This window comes from Phascolarctos cinereus, unplaced genomic scaffold (assembly GCF_003287225.1).
Source record: "Phascolarctos cinereus isolate Bilbo 61053 unplaced genomic scaffold, phaCin_HiC Scaffold_726;HRSCAF=1367, whole genome shotgun sequence".
In the NCBI taxonomy this organism is placed as follows: Eukaryota; Metazoa; Chordata; class Mammalia; order Diprotodontia; family Phascolarctidae; genus Phascolarctos; species Phascolarctos cinereus.
This window is the reverse complement of record NW_027556098.1, coordinates 165,871,566-165,889,870: the sequence shown is the minus strand read 5'-3', so window position 1 is coordinate 165,889,870 and position 18,305 is coordinate 165,871,566. Positions and strand designations below refer to the sequence as shown.

Sequence of the window (18,305 nt, the reverse complement as noted above, 5' to 3'; positions counted from 1 at the left end):
GATCAGCAAATTGCATAGACCCTTATTAACCTTATTGATAAGGAGCTTAGGGAAGTCCCATTCAGCCCCCAATCTAGTCCTCTTTTTGTTCTGTCTGTCTCCGTTTGCCATTCCGGCCTCATTGTACCGAGCGCTTTATGTGTACCTCCAAATTCTCCCTCAATGTGCTGGCTCCTTTAAGGTGGGGTAAGGGAACTTGTCAGCTAACAGAGTGGGCAGCAGTACCCAAGGACCCCCGGTCTATTTAACTGTGTTGGGGACACCTGGAGAATGTTTGGAAATTTTGCTCTTAAAGAATCTTTTATATTGCTCCTCTTTCAATGCAGCTGGGGTCCGTAGGGATCAGGGGATTATTTTTGATACCTGTCGAAAAGAGTTATGTCTACACTGATTTTCCATCCCTCACTACTAATTAACCTTATTGTATGCAGGAAACAGACTATTTAATACCTGCATTCTTTCTGTAATGCCAAGTAAAATGAAATCCAGTGTGAAATCTAGTTAGCGTTTGCCTTTTTGAAGTCATTTTTGAGTTTCCAGTTTTGGTAACTGTGACCTCAAAACTGATAGCTCGAAAAAAGGGGGAGCAACCAGTTTGGGTTGCAATTGTACTTTGCTGACTTAAAGGCTCCCATTCACCTGGATTTGCTGAGGCGCCTGAAGGAAAAGGCCCATCCTGGCACTGGAAAATATATATATATATATTTTTCCCCAGGAGCCATCTCCTTTCACCTCTTAAAGTTGGCCCCCAACCCCCTACCTCACTTCCTCCCGAGGCAATCAGGGCCCTATCCGATCTCCTTGTTCTGTTCCTTTCTAGCAGGGATGCTGGGCTTTGACACATGTAGGGATGTTACGGCAAAGCAGTAAAGCGGTGACGAAAACAGATGTTGTCTGCCGGGGAGGAATGCTCATCAAGGGGTAGGGACTGAAGGAAATCCCATCGGCAGAATATGGGGTAGAGAAAGGAATGGAATGATAAAAGGAAGAGGAATTTAACTATTTGAAATGTCACCAAAGGGTGTAGAAAATCAGCATGTCTTTAAGGTATGATGGATGGTGTGGATTTGTAATATATGTAATAAAGGAGGTGTGAATGGTTAGCAGAAATTCTTTCTTTGAAAAAAAAACCCCAAATCTGTAACAAGCCTCCTGGCCAAATACTCTTAAAGGTTGGCTGAGGAGGCAGGTCCACTTTGAGGCCAGTGTTTCATTTTACCAGAATTTACCAGTTTTAGATCTTGCTATTGATTGGCCAAAACGCATTCCATCTCTACTCTGTGACTTACTAGCTGATCTTGGACAAGTGACTTATCTCCCTGAACCTCAGTTTCCTCATCCATAAAGTGAGGGACTTCAGTTACATGACTTCTAAAGTCCCTTTCAGTTTTAAATCTTATAATTGGGGAAAAAATGTCTGTATTGCCTACTGCATGAGGTTCTTATAGTGATCAAATGAGATGATGTATATAAAATGTCTTGCAAACTATGAAGTGATATTAAGCTGACATCATTATTAGTATTACTATTATGATTTGACATCACTATTTTTACTTTAAAGACTCATTCTTCCATTGAGTGGAACAGGATGTGTGCTCCATGATGGCAGAAACTCTCCATCTTTGAATTTGTATGCCCAGGACTTAGCAAAGGGCCTAGTGTATAGTAGACCCTAAATGAATTATTGTTGGATTGAATTGAATTTTCAAAAGCTATTCTAAAGGAGTATTCATTGGATGGGCATCAGGTATAGACACTGCAATGGACTGCGGATTTGTGAACATTACGAAGTTATGGTTCGGGTAATAGAAGCTCATCAGAAGATTGGTTACAAGATGATGAATTATTTAAGCTCATGAGACTGTCAGCTAAGGTATGCGGATTAGGGTTATGCACTTTGTCAGTGAAAAGAACATCCATGGAAATGGAATCATTAATCCCTGAGGTATTGAAATATTCTGACATCATTTATCTATAATGTTAACTCCACATTTGAAATAATTCAATCAATAATTGAAACAAGCATTTATTAAGTGTCATGCTAAGTTAAGCATTAAGGATACAGAGAAAGATAAAATAGTCTTCAAGGAAGAGAATATATGTAAATTAATAGATATCTAAAAGATATGTAAAGAGTAGATAAAAGGTAACCTTCTAGAGGAAGGTGACCATTGCTGAGAATATGAGGGCAGGGTCAAGAAAAACACCCGCTGAGGAACTTGAATGATGGGTCGCCTCTCTGATGCTGTCATGTGTAATGGTGAGAAGATTCATATTTCTGTAGCACTTTGAGACTGGATTCAAATCTAGTCTTCTTGACTCTGAGTCCATTTTAAATTCCGCTATACCCATCTGAATCTCTGAACCACTACACAAGTAGTCAGCAATGTTTTTTTCTGAGTTGAATGAAACTCAATTGTTCTTTTTCAGAATCATTTGGTTTCAGTGCATGACTAATGTGTAGATAGGATTTGGCATGTGTCAATTTAGATTTTAGGATTCCAACCTTAATCCTCTGACTCTGAGTTCAAGACTCTGTCGATTGGTTTGTTGTATCAGCATAACTATATTTTAATTAAGTAGCAGTTATGTGACTGAGAATCATGGAATACCATAAACTCCAAAAAAAAATCAAAGCCAAAGGTTGACCAACAAGTAATGGAGAGACACACTGGGATATAACTAACTTGTGCTGAACTACTTTGAATTTATTTTGCATTTATTTTCTGTGTACTTACACGTGTCCATATTGTCTCTCCTAATAGAAGATGAACTCCTTGAGGGCAGGCAATGTTTCATTTTTTTAAATCTCTCTATTCTCAGCTTCTAGCATAGTGCCTAGTGTATGGCAGATACTTAAAATAGGTGCCTATAAATTGATTGATAAATATGGTTTACTGGATTACTCATGATGATGTATATGCAGGAAAGGAACTCACATAGGGAGTATATGACTGGAGAAAATGGCAGAATGGCGAGAAATCCAGAAAGAGCGTTGACATAGAGTGCTGTTGTGGTGCCCACAATATGTTACACAACCTATAGGAAGGACTCAAATGTGATGAGCAGATGCTTGTGGAGAGTTTGTAAGAGGACATGGACAAGAATCTCTCCAGATTGGGCAGCTATGTGGTGCGGTGAATAGAGCACCGGCCCTGAAGTTGGGAGGACCTGAGTTCAAATCGAGCCTCAGACCAAACACTCGACGTTTACTAGCTGTGTGACCCTGAACAAATCACTTAACCCTAATTGCCTAAAAATAAAATAATAAAAAAAAGAATCTCTCTAGATAAGAAAGTGAGGGTAAGTTTAGAACCTCTATTGATGGAGGGGTAGAGCCACATTGATGAAATCCATTGAAGTTGTGGAAGAAGCAGCCTCAATAGTAGGAACAGCTCACGTTTCCATAGGATTTTAAGGCTTACATAGTTAACCTCACAACAAGTGATATAAGGGGTATGTGTGTTATTATCCCCATTTTACAGATGACAAAACTGAAGTTTGGAGAGGTTAAGCAGCTTGTCTGTAGCTATACAGAAAAGAAGCAAGCAAGCAAACATTAAGCAGACTTAATGTGTCAGTTGTGTCAGTTACCATGCTAAAAACTTTTACAAATATAATCTCATTTGATCCTCACAACAACCCTGGGAAATAGGTGCTATTATTATTTCCACTTTATAGTTGAGGAAACTAAAGCAGATAGAGATTAAGTGACTTGTCCAGGGTCACACAGCTGGTAAGTATCTGAAGCAGATTTGAACTCAGGTCTTCCTGACTACTAAGCCCAATGTTTATCTGTTGTGCCACCTAGATGCCTCATAGCTGGAAAGTCTCAGAGCCAGAATTCTAACTAAGGTTTCTGCTGCCTTCAAGTCTTGTGCTCTATGACCTTATGCTGTAAGTTAAATATATGTGGTATCTTAAAAGTAGGCATCACCAATGGACAAACCTAATGCCAAATCATATATGTGATGTTGCTTTCTAGATGCTGGCTCTGAATTGTTCACACAGTAGCTACAAGGTGAATGACTACTGTGTGCACAGCGTAGTTTCTCTCTCTTAATCCTGCCCCAATTCAGTGAGTAGTGTTCATACAAAATCTGATAGATTTCTTAAAGGAATGGCATTGAGCGTGTGTGCTTGATGTTAAGCATAAACCATTAGCAGGGGAAGACTAGATAAACTTATATAAGGTATGTGTGTGTGTATATATCTACTTAGGGCATATATATCTCTATCCTGATGCCAAGTTTCTCACCAAGACAGCTAGAAATTTTCATTTTGACAACACGGGTAGAGAAAATTGTCATCTTTTTGTATGAGATGTTCACCATATTCTCATCATTTGAATGATTCAGGATCACTCTTTGGCAGCATGAGGCACAGCATGCCCTGATGCCTGCCTCTTTTTCAATTATATTTAAGAGGGAGACTGCTGGGGACCCATTTTTTCATCTTGCACAGGACCCCTAAAGTGCCAGATTTAATTTCAATACAATATTAGACAGAATGATATGATGGATGTTAACAGGACACTGACAAATATGATCCAGTGTGAGATAACGTGATGTAACACAGGACAGACTCCACCAAAACGAGGATTAAAAAAAAAATCCAATGCAGGCAAAAGATTTTTGATTTATCCTCTCCAGTACTCACTAGAATTTTAAATATAATGTTCATAAAGAACTTGGACAAATAGAAAGAAGGGGAGGCAAAGGAATAAGCATTTGAAAAGCACCTACTATGTGTTAGGTGCTATGCTAAGTACCTTACAAATATCTCGTTTGAGAAGTAGTTGCTCTTATTATCCTCATTTCACAGTTGAGGAAACTGAGGTAAATAGAGGTTAAGTGACTTTCCCAGGGTCACACAGCTATTAAGTGGTTGAGGCTAGATTTGTAGATATAGTGCTTGTTGTTCAAACATCACTATACATTTTTTGTTGTTGTTGTTTACTTGTGTCTGACTCTTCATGACCCAATTTGGGGTTTTCTTGGCAGAGATAACAAAGTGGTTTGCCATTTCCTTCTCCAGCTTAATAGATGAGGAAACTGAGGCAAACACTGTTAAATGACTTGCCCAGGGTCACACAACTAGTAAGTGCCTGGTCTTCTTTAACTCCACATCCAGGGCTCTATCCACCCCTCCGTCTAGCATTCCCTCACTATACATAATAAGAACGTCTAATAGATTTAGCTATGTATTCCTTAGAACAGGAATATTGCAGAGACAAATGGTACAATTGAGCAGGTCTTGAACCCAGAGTCAGAGGACTAGGGTTGGAATCATGACACTGCCATTTTGCCCCTGTGTGACCTTGGGTAGGTATACTAACCTTGGTAGGCCTTATTTCCTAATCTGTAAACTGGAAGGATTATATTTGATGACGTCTGATGACTCTTCTAGCTCTAAACCATGCTATTTTATTTCTTTGGGAAAGTTTTGCCAATTTTTTTTCCATTTCCTAATGAAAGCTACTATTACAATGACTGTTCTCCAAGGTAACTTACAGCACTATTAAATGTTTTGTTTTGTTTTTTGGGGGGGAAGAGAGGATTTATGGTGGGTTGAGTAGGGAATCAAAAACAATTCAGCAAAAATTTGTAATAGAATTGAAATATTATCATAAATTAAAGGTCTAATCTTTTGACCTATCAGTATTAATAAGCGATAGTATTATAGATATAAAATAATGAGAAAACAAGATAAAAATAATAATAGCTCTCATTTATGAGCTTTAAGGTTTAGACAGATTGTCTTGTTTGAGTATGGTGATTATTAGGCTATACCATTTAGAACTGGAAGACGTCAGATCAGAAAATTGTCTGATCAAGCTCTCCATTTTGTAGATAAATATCTGAAGTTCAGAGAAATTCACATAGGTAATAAATAGGAATGCCAGGTTTCCACTCTTGCCATTGCCAGAGAATTTAATTTAGATCAGGAAGTCTCAAATTCAAATCCTGGCTTTGCTACCCATTACTTTTGTGAGCTCTATGAACCTCAGTTCCTTATTTAGAAAATGAGGGTATTGAATCAAATGACTTCTAAATGCTCTAAAACTAGGATCCTGTGATCTCTCTTATTAAAAGCCCAAGTGTTCTGTGCCCAGAATACATTTGAGCAGTAGTCCTGCCTTGAAAAACATGTAATAGGCCATATTTAGAAGAATTGACAGGGTGTCATTTTTTGTCCTTCAATATTTATAGTCATCATGGAACCTTGAATGGAGGTAGAATAGGCAACTGGTATATATTAATTTCAATTTAATTTAACTAGCATCTAAATATCTTAACGGTGTTACAGAAGCATTTCCCTTACCATTTCTTGGCAAAAACCTTAAATGTTTGACATGATTGGTTTTTGGACATTTTGTTTTTTATTCCCTTGCCTGGAACCCCTCTTGACCCCTGCTGAACAGTACCTAGTCTTCAACGATAGTCTTAAAGGATTACCTAGGGTCACTGAGAGGTTTAGTCATTTGCTCAGTCACCCAGCCAGTAAGGGTCAGAGGCAAAACTTGAACCCAACGCAGTTGGTTTTCTCTCCACTGTTAAGGCAAGGCTGCAAACAAAGGTAAAAACACCAACTCTCTGCCCTCAATGAATAAGCATTCTACTGGAGGAGACAACATGCAATAAATAGGGACACATGAGATAAATACAGAGTTGATCATTGATATTTATTAAACATGGACTATATGCCAGGCCCTCAATGTAAAAGGGGAGAGCATTAGAGAGTGGGAATACAGTGAAAGACCTCTTGCAGATGATTGGCTTTAAGTTGAGTTTTGAAAGAAGCCAGGAAACTAAGAGGTAAGGGACAGAATACTCCAGGCATGGGGGATACCCAGTACCAAGGCACTGAGAGGGAAGGCAGATTGTGAGATTCAAAGAACTGTGAGTAGGGCAGTGTAGCTTTATGGTACAATGTGTGGAGGGGAAGAGGGTATAAGGAGACTGGGAAACAGGAAGGGGCCAAGTTATGAAGAGCTTTACATGTCAGACAGAGAACTTTATATTTAATCCTACAGGTGATGGGTAGGCATTGGAGTTCATTGAACAGGGGAAGGACATGATCCAACTTATTTTTTGAAAAATCACCTTGGCAGCTGAGTGGAGGATGGATTGAATGGAGAGGCAAGGCGACCAATTAGAAGGCTATTGTAATAGTCCCAATAAAAGGTGATGATTCTGAACCCTGTTTGTGGTTGCATAAATAGAGAGAAGAGGGCATATATGAGATCCAAAGGTAGAAATAATAAGATTTATCAATAGATTCGATACATGGGGTCTATGGAAGTGAGCAATTGAGGATGACATGAATGTTTTGGGCCTGGGTGACAAGGATCAACAGTAATAGGGAAGTTTGGAAGAAGGGATAGCTTGGCGGGGAAAGATAATGAGTTCTGTTTTGGCCGGGTTGATGTGGACGAGACTGATTTGTGGTTGGATATATAGGAAGAGAACTAGGAGAGAATAGTGCCATGGAAATTTAGAGAGAAGAGAGTATCCAGGAGGAGAGGGTTATCCAGAATGCCAAATGTCCAGATGATCAGAACGTCGTCAAATGCTACAGAGCAGGACTGATTAAAAACCAAAACATCCAGAGAAAGAACTGATAAATAGAAGAATGTGTAGAATAAGTTTACATATATATATATATATATATATATATATATATATATATATATATGTATATGTATGTATGTATGTGTGTGTGTGTGTGTGTGTGTGTGTGTGTGTATGTATCAATTTGTGTCTAATAGTAGCCATCTCTAGGGTGAAGGGGGAAAGAAAGAAAATAAATTTACATTATAACTTTATTATATATGTAAAAGGAAAAGCAAATTGTACATAATAAATTTGTAGTTTCATGTGCAATCATCTTTTTTATTATACTGTGTTATGGAAATGCTTGTTTTATTCCATAAGTTAAAAATAAAGCAAAGCTACATTTGCAATTAGGAGATCATTGGTAACTTTGGAGTTACTAATGAATCAATTGAATGATAAGGAGAGTAGCCAGATTGTGGAGGGTTTAGAAGAGAGAATAAAAGAGGAAAGGAAGCGCAAGCACCAGTTGCATAACATTTTCTTATATAGTGTAGTTGTTATGTTTAAAAAAATCCTTATAAAGGAGGTATAGGTCAATGTCTCACTGCATTCAACTGAAAGAAAAGCAGCTTTGGCAAGAGATTGTTCAAGTTTAACAGATTTCCTAAATTCTCTTAACTGGAGCCTTTGTTTCTTAATTGGTTAGTAAGCCCTGTCACGTAGCTTTCAATGATACAGAATTAGGTGGTGGTTCTGTCAGACTGCTAAATAGTATCAGACTTTCAATGTATAGTAGCAAAGAAATCCACCCATCTCTTCTCCATAAAGCTGGGACAAATTGGAAGTGAGGACAACCTCTTATAGAGACCATTGGGTCTCTGTAGATGTAGAAGGAAGAACTTGGTAGTCTGAAGGAAACATGTTGGTGAAATGCTTGTGGGGAGGCAGAATTCCATTTTACACTTGAGACTCCACAGTTTATACCTTTAGGTTTAAATCCTTTCTAAAGTGTTGGCTTGCTGTCATTTGAACTGTCCTTGGTCTTTGGACACTAATGAGGCTTAGGGAAATTGTGTTTCAAGGAGAAGTTGAAAAAATGCTAAATCAATTGAAACAGAATAACAACAAAAACTTTATGATAGCATAGGTCTTCTATACTCCAAGGTCAGCTCACTACCTACTAGTACTCCTACCTTTTCTTCTAGTGATTAATGTCATTTTAAAACATGTGACTTTCTTCTTTACAACGTTGCTTGACCCTGTGGTATGTCTCTAGCTCTTTCATACCAACACTTTTTTGATCCTGCTGGTGGTCTCTTCCTAGACAAGAGCACACATAATGATACAGGCATATCTCAGAGATGTTGCTGGTTCACTTCCAGACCACCATATTAATGCAAGTATTATAATAAAGTGAGTCAAATAAATTTTTTGGTTTTCCAGTGCATATAAAAGTTATGTTTGCACTATGCTGTAGACTATTAAGTATGCAATAGTATTATGTCTAAAAACCCAATGCACACATCTTAATTACCAATACTTTATTGCTAACAAATGCTGTCATCTGAGCTTTCAGCAAGTCGTAATCTTTTTGCTGGTGGAGGATTTTGCCTGGATATTGATGGTTGCTGATCGATCAGGTTGGTGGTTGCCTAACACTTCGGGTGGCTGTAGTAATTTCTTAAAATAGGACAATGAAGTTTGCCTGATCAATTGACTCTTCCTTTTACTTGAACACTTAGATGTACTTGTAGGGCTATTAATTGGCCGAGTTTCAATATTGTTGTGTCTCAGGGAATAGAGAGACCTGAGGAGAGGGAGAAAGATGGGGGAACAGCAAGTTGGTGGAGCAGTCAGAACACACACAACATTTATCCATTAAGCTCACCATCTTATACTGTTCATGGCACCCCACAAAAGTACAATAGTGTAATATCAAAGATCACTGATCACAGATCACCATAACGGATACAATAATAATGAAAAACTTTGAAATGCTGTGACAGTTACCAAAATGTAACAGAGACATTATGTGAGTTGGAAAAATGGTACCGATAGGCTGCCACAAACCTTCAATTTGTAAAAAACAAACAAAAAAACCCACCACAGTATCTGTGAAGCACAATAAAATGAGGTATGCCTGTACTGTGTTTCTCATCATATAGTTAGGAAGGAGTGGATTTAAAGACCGCTTTCCATTCCTCAGTCAGTATGATGTGTGCTGGGGAACAACCATGTTATCTGCCTGTTCAGACACCTCTTTGTGTGCCATACAGCATGTCTATATATCCACTTCATGTCTATGAGTCCTCACTTGCTCTAAATGTTTGCTCTTGGATCTCAGTTTCACACATTTTATTTACATGCCTTATTTTTCATTTTACGAACAAATCGATAACCAGACTGACTTGTTACCACACTGGATTAGTTTTATTTATTCTGTTTGAACTTGATTAAAAAGCTGTCAAACATAAGTCTACATTTTTATCAGCAGAATACTTTCACAAAACAGGGTATGGGATATGTATAGCTAGAAACATACTTTTGAAAATAAAACAATATTTGATATATTCTAGACAGTTACCCTTTTGTTTACCCATGACAACTGAAACTAACCATCAAATGCATAAACTGATTCAAGTCTAGCCAAGAAATCCTAAGGGCATATGAAAAAGCTTTATTTTTTTAAAAAATTCTTTCTAGATGAATTTAATGTAATTCACCAATAAAGCATCCTCAGGAGCATAATAAAAATTCTACAGATCATGACAGAGCCAGGGAAGAGGAAGATGTAGAGTATGATGAAGAATCAAAATGGATGTTAACATTAAAAATGAGCAGCCATGCAATTCTTGTATGTTATTAAGCACAAAATAGTCAGGCTCTAATTTTGTTTCTAATTTACAGGGTGATGTGTTTAGGGAATGGGAAATAGTATTTTTTAAAAATGTATCCAGTGGAAAACGTTTTGAGCTGTCATTTTTCTTTGGAAAAAACCCAACCTTCAACATTAAAAAAACAACAAAACTTTCATTGTATAGCTCAGAGAATAGCTAATCTATCCACAAGCAAAAAAAAAAATTCTTAAAAGATGAAACATGCCTATTTTAGGTCTGGACCTGGGTCTCCCCTGCCTCCTTATCACTTTTTGACTAGCTGGGTACACTCTAATTATTATACATATACCCATGAGGGTGCACAAACATGAACTAACATACACATACAGAATCTAGAATTAGGGTTACATGTAACTTGTGAATATAAGTTATATTCCCAACATTTCTGAAAATCTTTAGATATCCATACTGCAGTCTTAGAAGTGCTGGGTGGCATGGCATTTAAAGGGTTAATTTTGAACACATATAGGCAAATATTGTCAATTATTTTATTCTAATGTTTGGAACTTAAACATGAAATCGTCATTAAGTTTTCACAAAATGAGGCATCTGTCACTTGAAAGAAAAAAAATATTTCAGAAATATGTTTACAGAAATGTAAAAATATTAGGCATCAAGACAGATGTGAACATTTTCAATAATGTGCCTTGTCTGTCAGTCTTCCTTAGAGCTGAAGATCTTATTGTACTCACTTAGCATGAGTTCTGCTATCTGGTTTTGGTATACCATGTGGACTGCCATATTCCCAGTCTCATTTTCAGCCCGCAAAAGTGTGGGCCCAAATACAATTCCTAAACTTTGAGTGGACATGAGGTTCTTTGAGGCTCTGGCCACTATCCTGTGAAGAGAGAAAAAGAATCAGTTAGACAATAGGGTAAAAAAAAAATTGTGGATGCCTTTGGAGATGATAGGTAATATGCACTTGAGGTTGGTTTGTTACTGTTCAGATGTGTCTGACTCTCTGTCACCCTATTTGGGGTTTTCTTGGCCAAGACACTATAGTTTGCCAATTCCTTCTCCAGCTCATATTATAGATGAGGAAACTGAGGCAAACAAGGTTAAGTGACTTGCCCAGGGTCACATAGCTAGTAAGTGTCTGAGGTCAGATTTGAACTTAGGAAGAGGAGTCTTCCTGACCAGGCATTATATCCACTGTACCACCTACTTGTTTGGAAAATGAAGAAACAAAGAGAGATACAATAGGGAAATCCAGTCAAGATCTTCTTAATCTAAGTGATCATATTTCTATAAATAATTTTTCCTCTCTATTCACAATCATTTATGTGGAGATATATGATGTTTCAGAATATCTACTTACCAGACTATACAGCCCAAATCCCTTTATTGTGTGCAGAGCAGAGAAGCAGCCTCATGTAATGGGTTGAGAGTCAGGGAGATCTGGGTTCAAATCCTACCTCAGATACTTACTGGCTGTGTGTCCCTGGGCAAGTCCCTTCATAGCTCTCAGCCTCAGTTCCTTCCTCTGTAAAATGGGACTACCTCCCAAGGTTGTTGTGAGGTTATAAAGGAACTAACGTATGCAAAGTACCATGCAAATCTTAAAGCTATATAGAAATGTGAGAGTCTTAGTCATCTTTATGAAGTATAAGGAGATAAAAGGAAGGAGTACAAATGAATCTGCCCTCGAGGAATTAATGATCTCATGGAATACAAACAGCAATAAAATAAATAAGGTTACATAATAACAGAAAGAAACAAACAAAATAACAACCCCACAATAGAACTAGGAATAAGAGGAAGAAATGAATGCTAAAAGAATGTTACATGTAGGTTGACCACAGCCAGGTGAGATTAGTTTGTGGAAAGGCATTATAAATAACATAAGTTTTGAATAGTTTTGAAAGCAGTAATAGATGTGGGAATGAAGAAGGAAAGGCATCTTGTCAGATGGCCAAAACAAGTGAATTGAAAAGTGTATCTGTTCAGTTTGGATAGCAATTGAGTTCATACCCAAACAAAAGAAGATTGGATCCTATATTCTTTGTAAAGGCAAAAATCCCACTGGAACCAAGAAGGTTTTTGTTGGTGTGAGGACAGTACAAAGAGCAGGAAAACCAATGACACATTTTGAAATGTTCTTTACAAATGTACTATTAAGGGTGACACCATGTCTACCCTGACACAAAACTCCTTATGAAAAATAGAATTCCATGGTTTAAATTAGAGGCTTTGGAAAATAATGCTTGAGCTTACAGCATCAGACTTCTTGGTTCACTGTTAAATTTAGGGGAAAGAAGGTATGATGGGAAAGAGATCTTCTGGGTTTTGACTGCATTCAGAGTAAAACATTTTATTCTGTTTCTAGATTTGCCAAGTACCTTCTTAAAGCACTTGTATTAACTTTAGCTTTCATGGATACCTGCCATTTTAGTTCATAACCATATTTACTAACTTATGCAAAACTTCAATGTAATTTGAATCTGCTTTTTCTTTTTCAAGACAGCAGAAGTGTTTCTTTGTTGTATTATGCTAGTGTGTTTAACAACTGGGGCTGATGTTCTCCTATAAGTCACCTTCCAAATGGTTATAGAACTTTTGCATAGGATAGCCTGTGGCTCCATTCTTCATTATTAAAGACTCAGTAGACTGCATGGGCATAGTAGCTTATACATGGTAGTGATAGAGGAGTTTCCCAGAATGAAAGAATGTGTATTAACAACTGAGCCTTTCCCCATTCCAATTCCAATAGTGTCCCATTGCAGTGAGTGTGTTTTAATGGTGTCCCGGAATCAGCTCAAACTGTCTCTCCAATTGTTAAATGTTCAGTGTTAGTGTTTTACAACTTGGAAATCAGCAAATGCTACAAATCAGGGCTTGATTTATTGTTTTGTTGATTGTCTAGACTGAAGAAAATGATAGAGAAAATATTAATAATGCGAATTAAACCCATGTGTGTGCTTGTGTATTATGTACATATATACTTGCATGTATATATAATACATGCATGTGAATATCTCTCTCTCTCTCTATATATATATATATAGATAGATATAGATAGATAGATAGATAGATAGATAGATAGATCTTTTTTTTCCCCTATGGAGAACCAGTCATCAAACATTTACTAGCACACCCCTGGGTATTATATTTCAGTGAGAGAAGGTAACATTTGCAGATGATCAAAGTTAGCAGGATTTTTAGAGATGTTTGAGGCTCACTCTTCAAGGTTGAAAATGGTCTCTTTAAAAGATCTATTGGTTCTTTTAATAAATAAAGGAAAATAAAAGGAAGGAAAATAAAAAGGACTTCCAGTTCTGATTTTAAATACTTACTGGCCCTAATTTTCTCCATCACAATGTAGAATGAAAAAGGTCAAAGTTCAGCTTGAAGGAACACTATATTATCAATTTCTTAACAAACATATATTTAGCACCTACAGTGTGCTAGACTAGACACTAGGTAGTATGCCTTCTTCATAATAGTATCTAGCAAAAAAAATTGGACTTTGGAAGCATGAGGCCATTTAGTTTTGAGAAGGAAAAGAGGGAAGGAAAGGTTGGGAGAATAAAAATCTGAGCAGACCTAGTAGGGAGAAAGGAGAAAAGAAGAGAACTGAATAAGCACTTCAACTATTTCATAATTTTGCCTAGTGTCCTTCTATGATGATTGGAGTTTGGGTGGAATGGGCAGGATTATGGCATGGAGGACAAGGTCAGTTCAGAAAACTAGACAGACCCATAGGCAATTGGCAGATGCCCAAGAATAGCCAAGTCATAAGATGGTTTCACTCATCCCTATTCTGTCTCTCTGGTCTTGAACACTAAAATTCCCATTTCTGGTAATCTCCTATTCTTTCCTCTCTTCCTCTACTTTACACTTCTTTTCTTAGTCCTCATAGCAACCTTCAGCTTTCTGTTCCTCTGCCCCAGCTGCACATTTTTCTGTACAGAGTCTTGAGCCCATCCAGAGCTAATTAGACCAGTTCAATCACACATTGTCCTTTATTCTTTTCTTTCCCTGTACAATCTTTCTCTTTATGATCCCATCCATTTCCATGGAGCCAATTATTATTCTTATACAGACAACTCCCAAATCTATATCTTAAGCCCTAATCTTTCTTCACAACCTTTAAATGAATGAAAAGTTTGAGAGAGACTTTCTGGGTAATTAATTGATTTATTAATTAGGCTAGCTGATAATCAATAAATTGATGATCAGTGGTTTCTCTTGGTAACAAAAGACAGAAACCACTGAATGCTTAAATACCTTTGGAAAAGGGTGTGTGTGTGTGTGTGTGTGTGTGCCCCTGACAGGTGAAAATGAACCTGATTGATAAACAATTAATGAGAGGGCGGACTTTCAAATGAGAAAGTGGCCTGAAAGCTCTCAGCTCCTCCTGCTGAGAACATGGCTTGATCATGAGACTCCAGCAATCTGGACAAAGGAATTCCTCTCTACCCAGAGCACTCATGAGCTGAGTTACACTAAACTCCAACTGTGTGGGGAGAAGGGTGGCAAAGGCATAGACTTAGTGCTTTAGGGCTGGAATTCACCTAGATTAGATTCTGTTTACACTCTAAACAGAAGTGGAGTCTTCTAGTTGGGTGGGGTCTTGCTCAAGAAGGAGGAACATGTTTTGTGTATAATACCCAGGGGCGTGCTAGTAAATGTTTGATGACTGGTTCTCCACAGAGTAAAAAAAAAAAAAAAAAATATATATATATATAAATATATATATATATATATATGTATGTATACATGTACATATATATATATGTATGTATACATGTACATATATATATATATATGTATGTATACATGTACATAATACACAAGCACACACATGGGTTTAATTTGCATTATTAATATTTTCTCTATCATTTTCTTCAGTCTACACAATCAATAAATCTCATCTATCAGCCTTGTCCTTCTGTGACTGACTGACTTACAGGGGCCAGCCCCTGAAGAGGAAATAAAGGGAAAAATCTTAATCCTAATTCAATAAGTAGTTGTTAATATAATAGAAAAATAATCACTTCTCTCAGCCTCAGAGATCAAACCCTCACCTTCATGTCCTGTAGAAATCTAGAATTCAACATAACTCATTATCTATACCTAACCCTCAACTCCAAACCCAGAGCTCTTTTCAAACTTCAAGGATTCTCCCAATTACACAGGTGTGTAACCTCAGAGTCATTCTTGCTCCTCCCTTCTTCACTGTTCACAATTCATTGCCAGATTATTGATTCTAGTGCCATAGCAGCTTTTGCATCTATCCCTGTTCTCCACTCACATGACCAACCCTGTATCATGATCTTTTGAAGTATCCTCATTGGTCATCCTACTTACAGATTCTCCTCTCCCCAGCCTATCTTTCACATAACTATGATGATAATCTTCCTAAAGCACAGGTATGATGATGCCAAATTAGCCAAATTGTGACATCCTTGAGGACAGGAACTGTCTTTTGTATACCCAGAACTTTGCACAGTGTTGGGCACATAGTAGGCACTTAACAAATATTTATTGACTGAAACCAACATTTTATTTCTTATCTCTGTCAATTTGCAGAAACCAAACTCTGTGCCTAAAAACAGTTATTTTGTGTTTCTAATCAAAATCTTTATTTTCCCTTAAGAAGCAGATAAAGTTCTTACTAGCCCTGCCCCCCTCCCCTCCTCCATGAAACTTTTCCCAATTCCTCCAGTTACTGGATATTCTCCAGATGTTCTCTTCTTCAAACAACCTTGTTTATATGTGCTTCTTATCTACATGTTATATTTCTCCAATAGAATGCAAGCATCCTGAGATCAGGGACTGATTCTTTTTAGTCTTTGTAGTTCCAATATTTGTTGACTTGAAAATATCTAGGTAGATGGAAAGGCTACATTGTGGAGTGATATGGATCCCAACCATGAAAATTGTGATTCAAGATCATTACACTAATTTAAGAAAGACTTGGAGAATCAAGAAGATTCCTAATTCTGGAGGATAAGATACTGATGTAGGAGGTCAGATATCTATCGAGTGGGTAATAAAGGGGATAAAGGGCGAGATGAGGACGGACTTTAAAAATGTAAACAAATTGAAAAGTTTTCATAGATAATGTGCAGTTTGATCACTTTGAAAACAGAGAGGGATTTGGATGACTATGAATGAGCTGTAATTCACATATACATACAAGTTTAATGAGTTATGACAAAAGTCCTCATTGTGCCTTCTAACTTCTCTATTTGGAAAAAACAAAACAAAACAAAACCAAAAACAAACAAAACGAAAAGCAAACATTCAGTTTGAAATCAGAAGACATGGCTTCTAGTGCCAAATCTGACACCAAGTATTTTATCTAGGGACTTTCCCTCTCTAAATCTTGTTTTTTTTTTCTTTTTCATCTGTACAGTAAGGAGAATATTACTTTACCTTGCAGGGTTACTGCAAAGAAGTGACTTTGTAAACCATAACATATTATGGAAATGTGAATTTTTGTCACAGTTGGGATATAACAGTTGGGTCATAACAAATCTGAGTTGGTGAGCTTGTCCCTCCTGTCTAAGGCTAGGATTGGTCCTCTAACTTGGGGTGAGCTGAACCGAAAGATTGGAGGCTAATTGCTTTCAGCTGTAGAGGAGGTTAGAGAGGATGCAAGGGTAGGGAGCTAGCAGGTCAGTCTACATTGCCCCACCCCACCTGCCACCAAGCTGCCTGATCCACCAGAGCTGAGCACTGCCCAATCCCCTTGAAGACTGGCTTTTCTAATGTGAGTGTGTGGGTCATGCAGGGAAGACTGTCTCTTAGTGGAATCCTGCCAAAGCTGTCATTTACTGTGTTCCCTGAGCATGAGCCTTCAATTGGTTTGGTTTTTTTTTCATTTGTTGCAAATGTAAATATGAAACAGTGCTTCCTTAAACCTATAGCTTTTTTGTCCACTTCTGAACACATTTTCCATATGGTGTGAATCAGATCAGCTTACTTATGAGTTTCCTAAAATATAATCACCTTATTGCAAATGGATAATATTACATAAATTAATTTTATATATTTTGGTAAGGTTTCCCATACATTTGGCTTAATTTTTTTAGGTTATTAAGTGTAGTTGATGAAATAGACTGAGAACTCCCTAAGCCCCCCAAAAAGTGGAAGGGTGAAGCTTAGTCATTTTTCCCAATTTAGGAAGGACCATTGACCTGATAGCAGCTTTGAAACAAATTAAATGCAATCAAGAGGAGAGAATGGGGATGAGAAAGATCTGGAACACTTTCCATCCTGTTTGTTTACTGTGGCAAAAGACTTTTTTTTTTAAAGCTGGCACATCTACATTCTGGATATCAACCAAGCAGTAGGTGGTGTGTTGGGAAATTAATAAAACATTAGTTCAGCACAGATGCTGTGGGTGGAACCCAGTTCAACAAAACAACTGCTACCAATCCTGGGATCTCCAGTCCTCCCAGACTTCATGGTTGGACTGGAGAAGCAAGCATGTTCCCCTATCAGAGATGGAATTAGATCAGATGTTTTCCTAATAGTCATGGGGATAGAGCTGCATAGAAAAATTAGCCCCAGCTTTGTCACTGACTTGCTGTGTGAGGCTGGGCAAGTTATTTTGTATAGTAAAACTTGTCTATCCAAATGTGAGTACATGTTTCTATTTCTACCTGTAGTCCTAATTTGTGTCACCATCCTCCCTGAATTCCCTCCTTGAGATAATATATGGTATGATTATCCCAACTTTACAGGTAAGGAAAATGAGATCCTAAAAATGTAAGTGGTTGATCAGTTAGCACTGTCTCTCTGACTTCCTACCCTCCCCCCAATCCAAGCCCAGTTAGGTTTTCTGCTTTTCTGCTCAATAATCTATGTAACCGATATAGATTCCTACTCATTTATTAAA

The 18,305-nt window shown here is 37.5% G+C and overlaps 1 protein-coding gene across 6 annotated transcripts in view; it reads right to left on the bottom strand.

Moving 5' to 3' along the window:
- Positions 1-9,966: 9,966 nt before the first annotated feature.
- Positions 9,967-18,305, bottom strand: part of ARHGAP15 (Rho GTPase activating protein 15) — an 826,255-nt gene continuing 817,916 nt past the window's right edge. For 5 of the 6 annotated variants that reach the window (XM_020984726.2, XM_020984729.2, XM_020984730.2 and 2 more), the window contains one exon: positions 9,967-11,294. In XM_020984726.2, the coding sequence (XP_020840385.1) occupies positions 11,111-11,294 (184 nt within the window). In that variant the 3' untranslated portion in view covers positions 9,967-11,110. The remainder of the gene's footprint in view (positions 11,295-18,305) is intronic. The other variant, XM_078146833.1, reaches the window with a different exon arrangement.